Source organism: Lactuca serriola, chromosome 8 (genome assembly GCF_051521515.1).
Source record: "Lactuca serriola cultivar US96UC23 chromosome 8, Lser_US96UC23_V15, whole genome shotgun sequence".
In the NCBI taxonomy this organism is placed as follows: Eukaryota; Viridiplantae; Streptophyta; class Magnoliopsida; order Asterales; family Asteraceae; genus Lactuca; species Lactuca serriola.
The window spans coordinates 96,260,426-96,267,170 of record NC_136415.1 but is presented as its reverse complement, the minus strand read 5'-3'; the positions used below and the strand labels follow the sequence as shown (position 1 = coordinate 96,267,170).

The 6,745-nt window shown below is 36.3% G+C and overlaps 1 protein-coding gene across 1 annotated transcript; it reads left to right on the top strand.

Moving 5' to 3' along the window:
- Positions 1–1,535: 1,535 nt before the first annotated feature.
- Positions 1,536–4,990, top strand: LOC145065567 (signal recognition particle receptor alpha subunit family protein). Its single transcript, XM_079012590.1, has 9 exons — positions 1,536–1,674; positions 2,192–3,187; positions 3,358–3,442; positions 3,539–3,634; positions 3,736–3,888; positions 3,965–4,072; positions 4,163–4,282; positions 4,372–4,581; positions 4,679–4,990. The coding sequence occupies exons 2-9, from the start codon at positions 2,214–2,216 to the stop codon at positions 4,802–4,804; spliced, it is 1,872 nt and encodes a 623-aa protein (XP_078868716.1). The 5' UTR covers positions 1,536–1,674; positions 2,192–2,213; the 3' UTR covers positions 4,805–4,990.
- Positions 4,991–6,745: the final 1,755 nt, after the last annotated feature.

Here is a 6,745-nt window from a genome sequence, read left to right as displayed (position 1 = left end):
ACGTATTTTATGGAGGTTAGCTGGTAGCAGGACTGTCTGTTGTGAAAGGACTAGTAGGCAGTAGTGGGCTGTATGATTCCCGTTGTCTGTATTATGTGTCTAGTTGATCCTTATTTGCTTATATGTCGATATAAGGTAGTGGTGGGTTGAGGAGGTCATGCTTTGTGTTGTAGGCCAAGATACTAGGTGGGGAAGGTTGTAAGCAGTAGGCACGGTGACTTTAGTAGAGCGGTTGGGTTGAGGCGGTAGGCCAACAAACCTTGGGATTTCAACCCGAGGGTTGGGTGGACCTGATGCTTGCTTGTATGTTTATCGTATGGGGTATTTTAGGGGAAAGTCACTAAACATTATGCTTACCCAGTTGTTTATGGTTTAAGGTATCATCGATGATTATGGGAAAGCGAAGGCAGGACTATACACACTCATCAACAACACCGTGGATTCACGTTTTGTATGATACTCTAATTTTTAATAAATGTAATTTGGAATAAACAATTTTCTTAATAACAAATTTATAAATTATAAAGTTTTACCTAGTAAAAATGAAAATTCTTGGTTGTGAAAATGAGACATTACACTATCTATTAGGGTTAATAGGGCTTAATTTTTTTAATTTTGACTATGTCAAGTTGGTTTGGACTTTGGATATTGGAATCAGGTTTGGACTTTGGATATTGGAGCAATTTTGGTTGGATTATTCGAACGAATTTCAGTTGTCAAGACTCAAGAAATGTCAAGAACTCACTTTTCCAAGCAGGCAAAGTATGTATTTTCAATCTATAATTCATTACTGATTTACTTATTTCCGGTTGGCTTTTTATTTTTTTTGTGATAGTTGTAAAAAGAAAAGAAAAATTATGCTAGGAGAAAATATGAAGCTTTAAAAAAGAAAATAAACCAATCTTGCTAATAATAATCATGAACAAATTAATATTGAAATTGATAATGAACAATCTAATAGTGAAATTGATAATGAACAAAATTAAAATGATTGTAATTGTATTTAGGGAAGGGTCCTGACCTTTTGGTTCGCTTAGAACCTTCAAACTGGTTTGAAACGGCCAAGCTGGGATATATGCTAAATCCGCCGGTGTGGGAACGCCTCCCGCACATCATTCTTTTAGCACATGGTCGAGCCTTAATGGTGAAATAGGAATATATATATATATATATATATATATATATATATATATATATATATATATATATATATATATATATATATTCGAGAGGTTTGCGTTCTTATCCGTTTCTTTTAGTTTTTTTTAGTCGTCTCTATATTAATTTATTTTTCAAGCTGATAAATGTTACAAACTGAAACAAAAGTTCAGAATTAATGGCAATTGAATAACCAAAAATAAATAAATTGGGCTTATTATTATTGATAATATACGTCTATATTATTTTCGAAGTGCCATTAAAAAGCATACAACACGGCATTAGCCCTCATGTGTTGTCCTTGGCCGGCATAAATGACCTAAAGGAGTCGTACAACAGCGGAGCTTGAGTCAACTTTCCTCGAAAGTCGAAAGAGACTGATCTACTATATATACCAAACACACGGCTTCCTTTCTTCAAGATTTTCTCTTTTATCTTTTTCCAATTTTCCCCAATTCGATTTTCCTCTTTCGTTTTCGTAATTTATTTTCCAAGTTGAATACTCACTTTACACAGGTACGCTCATCTCTTCAATTTCACCTTTTTTTAGTTTTGATTGTTAATCGATAATTCTTGGTTTTCGTTTTTAGATAGTCTTCAAGTTCACAATTTTGAATCCGATTGCATGAACGCGCGATTTCTTATTCCCTTTTTTTATTTTCTGAACTTTTAAGTTTCTTCAAGGTTTGAAATTTTCGATCTGTAGATTGTGTGTTGAGATACACGAGGAACCGATCTGACGTCTAGATTCAAAAATTTGGTTGGATTTCCATTTCTAGGGTTTTGTATTGATCTGATTTGTAATTTATCAATCCGAACAAAATAATCAGTTTAGATACCTCAGATCGCATCCAAACATCCCTTTGCATGGCTGTTTGATTTGATAACAAGCAATTTGTTTTCTATGAATGATTACTGTAGACTCAGATCCAAACACCTCCTTACATGTCGATTCGATTAGATTACAATCAATATTTTTGATACGTTTGTTTAATTTATCGTGGGTTTACATTAATTTTCTCGTGATCTGCAGGGTATAAGAAGTAGGGCAAGAAATGTTAGAGCAGTTACTGATCTTCACCAGAGGGGGGTTGATCCTCTGGACATGTAAAGAGCTTGGAAACGCTCTAAGAGGATCACCAATTGACACCTTAATTCGATCCTGCCTTTTGGAGGAACGATCTGGTGCAGCTTCATACAACTATGATGTACCTGGGGTTTCATATACTCTCAAATGGACATTCCACAATGAGCTCGGCCTTGTGTTTGTTGCTGTGTATCAAAAGATTCTCCATCTTTTATACGTGGATGACCTTCTTGCTATGGTGAAACGAGAGTTCTCTGAAATCTATGATCCCAAAAGAACAGCGTATGATGATTTTGATGAAACATTTAGACAACTCAGGAAGGAAGCAGAAGCACGTGTTGAAGAGATGAAGAAATCGAAGCAGGTGGTGAGTAAGCAAGTAAGTTATTTAGGGAAAAAGCAAGGGCAAATGCAAAAATCTGGATTTGAAGGAGGTAATAAAAAAAAGAGTGGTGGTGGGGAGTCTGGTAAAGATGGTTCTGATGGGGATAATGTAAAAACTGTTACAATGGAAAATGGTCACTCCAATGGGGAAATAGAGAGTAGGGGTAGAGTCAATGGTAAAGAAAATGGTGATAGTAATACTAATGGAGGGGCGTTTGATGTAAATAAGTTACAGAAGCTTCGTTCTAAAGGTGGGAAGAAAGCTAATAACCCTGTTGTTAACAAGGTTTCCAAAGAGGAACCAAAGAAAAAACCTGCAAAAAAGAATAGAGTTTGGGATGATTCACCCAAAGAAACCAAGTTGGATTTCACAGATCCTGGGAGTGAAAATGGTGATAGTTTCATGGCTGTTCAACAAGTTGTTGAAGGTGAGAGTATGATGGACAAAGATGAGATTGTCAGCAGTGACAGTGAAAGTGAAGAAGATGATGATGAAGCAGAGACAGATAAGAAAGTTGATTCAAAGAAGAAAGGATGGTTTTCATCCATGTTCCAAAGGTTAGTTTATAACTCATATTTTTTCATTTTTAGCACTTCTAACCTTTTTTTTTCCTCTCACAACTCCTTTAACATGCAAAATGATGAATATTGTGAAATTTGTTTTAATTGAAAAAGAAAAAAACCATTCTCTATTTTTTTTTTTAAAAAAAAAAATCTTGTTTATACAGCATTGCTGGGAAGGCAAATTTGGAGAAGGCAGATCTTGAACCAGCTTTGAAGGCTCTAAAAGACAGACTTATGACCAAGAATGTGGTATGCTTTTTCATTCTCAATATCAAGTTTGTTGACTTTCTTGGATAAAAATACAAAGAAGTTGGCGATTTACAAATCTACCCTTTTGGTGCACAGGCTGAAGAGATTGCTGAGAAACTTTGCGAGTCTGTAGCCGTCAGCCTGGTGGGGAAAAAGCTTGCTTCTTTTACAAGGGTATCATCAACAGTGCAGGTGAGTTAGTCAACTCTGTCCTTTTTTGCCATTTTGGTATTTAAATTTCATGGTTACTTGTACCTGATTTGTTAAAAATATGAAATTGATATCGAGTGCAGGCTGCAATGGAAGATGCTCTTGTTCGCATCTTGACTCCAAGGCGTTCTATTGACATTCTGAGGGATGTTCATGTTTCCAAGGAACAAAGGAAACCATATGTTGTAGTGTTTGTTGGAGTCAACGGAGTTGGAAAGTCAACCAATCTTGCCAAGGTATAAAAAAAAATATTAAAAATTAAATCTTGGCATAAAAGACAAAAAAATAATATGTGAAATGTTGTGTACGTAGGTGGCTTACTGGCTTCAACAGCATGACATCAATGTAATGATGGCTGCATGTGACACTTTCCGTTCAGGGGCAGTTGAACAGCTTCGCACTCATGCCCGTAGGCTCCAGGTATGCAATTGAAATTGACCTTTTTGTCCCTCTAATGATGTTCTTTCATTTCCACCTCTTAATGCATATGTATGTATGTTTTGGTTTCAGATCCCTATATTTGAAAAGGGGTACGAGAAAGACCCTGCAATTGTTGCTAAAGAAGCAATTCAGGAAGCTACACGGAATGGATCAGATGTTGTTCTTGTTGACACAGCTGGTCGGATGCAGGTAGATATTCGAGAAAAACCTTAAATAAGGACCAAAATTGAAAAAGTTGGTTATGCTCAGGGACTAAAGATGTAATTTGGAAATTGCAGGACAATGAACCTTTGATGCGTGCGCTATCGAAGCTTATATATGTGAACAGTCCGGATTTGGTGCTTTTTGTGGGGGAAGCACTGGTGGGGAATGATGCGGTGGATCAGCTCTCCAAGTTTAATCAGAAACTAGCTGACCTGTCACCCTCACCTACCCCCAGGTTGATCGATGGGATCTTGCTTACAAAGTTTGATACCATAGATGATAAGGTGCATAAACATCATATATTCTTATTCTTTATTATTATTATTTTTTTTTAAATTGAAATGAAAAATTAAAAGGTAAGTTGGTTGGTTTTGTTGTTAGGTTGGAGCTGCACTATCGATGGTTTACATATCGGGAGCACCTGTGATGTTTGTAGGGTGTGGACAGTCTTATACAGACCTCAAAAAGCTCAATGTTAAGTCCATTGTCAAGACCCTGCTTAAATGAATCAACTCACTTGTGTGATGTGTCTGCTGCTTTGTCTAATCTTTACTTTTGCTTTCCGTGTGTTTAAACAAACAGCTTTGTGATTTCGACTTGGTTTTGATGTTTTCTGGTTGGTTTGTTTTATTTGCCTTGGGTTGTTGTGAAATTATTTTTCTTTATGTGCAAAATCAGTTTTTTTCTTTCTCATTAACAGATTTTTCCCAACAGTAATTGCTATTTAATGCGTAAATAAGTGCTTTATAGTTTATAAATTAGACTAACAATGATAGTATTACTTCATAAACATGGATACATGAGATACTAACTCCCCCAAGACAAAAACTATTCAATTTGTCAAACTCAAAAACTATTCCAGGAAGCGTTTTTCAGATCCACATCTATAAAGCCATAAAATGAAAAGCATATACCAAAAATTACTGTTTATAAAAAGTAATTTGATGTAATTGTACCTTGAACACATATTACTCCGTAATCACTTTATGCTTTCATGTCCTTCACTTTATTTTTCCGCATGTTGGTCTTTGGTTTATGCTTTGACTTATCCTGCCAAGACCTTTCCAATATAGCTCACAATATGTATGCCCCAATATAAATACTGTATTTATGATCAAATATAAGGCAATATGCATAAAAACCACTATATTTTGGTCAATTTTATGATTTAATAGTTGTGAATGAAGATGTATTGGTAAAGCTATTTATGATTCTATGTTAACAATTTTCCATTTTTATGATTCTATGTTAACAATTTTTTCTATGTCAAGACATTGACCTCTTATAAAAGGTTAAAATTGTCAAATTTGAATGGCTTTAGTATATTTTTGATCACAACTATAAACAGAAAAATGACTAAATATATAGAATTGGATTTTATGTAATTTGCTTTGATTCATAATATTTTTCATTTTTAAATAACAAAATCATTTCCATAAAACATAAAAGTCCATTCACATTTGTTTTCAAAATCCATAACATCAAACAATTTGTTCATAATATAGAGTGTCCCAATAAAACGCCAGAGAATGCATGCCGCGCCATCACACCGTGCTCTTGGCCTTAGATCATGAAGTACCTAAAACAATCAACAAACTGTAAGCTAACGCTTAGTGAGTTCCCCATAACATACCCCACACAATCCACATAGTCACATAAACCATATCAGCCATATAAGCTATATAAGCCATGCATATAAACATATAAGGATGTCATTGAAACCCTCCAAGGTCTTACACCGAATGCCATGGGAACCCCCACACGGTCTTAGTCACCGCCATGGGAACCCCCTGGGGTCTTCCATGCGAGTATCACAAGGACAACTAGCATAACATATATCACGAAATCAACTAGCATTCCACATATCACATAATGGGCCGACCTTGGTGCCTTCGACCCATTGGTATGGTGAGAAGACTCACCTCTTAATAAATGCTGAACCGGTAAAAATCAATCCCAACTCACAACTCCGAACTCAACCGCCTACCACCACCCTACAACTAACTTCAACAAAACCCAAAATTAACAAAGATACCCTTAAAGTCAAACTTGGTCCACCCTGGTCCAAGTCAAAGTCAACTGTCCATGTTGACCCAACTCGTCGAGTGCACTTGCTGACTCGTCGAGTTCCTTCAGTTCTCAGAAAACCGAGAAAAGGCCCTAGTCAACTCGCCACGTTATCCCAGTAACTCGTCGAGTTCAAACAGTGTCCAAAAGATTGGGGAAACCCCGGACCAACTCGCCGAGTTGGAATGGCAACTCGTCGAGTTTGCTCAGTCTTAACTCATTCAACCAATTTCTAAGCGAGTCCAATGCTCCAAACCATAGATCTGATCCCCTAGGGCTGAGATACCACATAAAGTTGCTGACTTTATGTCCATGCATGGTATTAAGGGGGCTAAAACACTCAATCCTAGCTTATTAAGGGTTTAGGTCACGAAGAAGGGC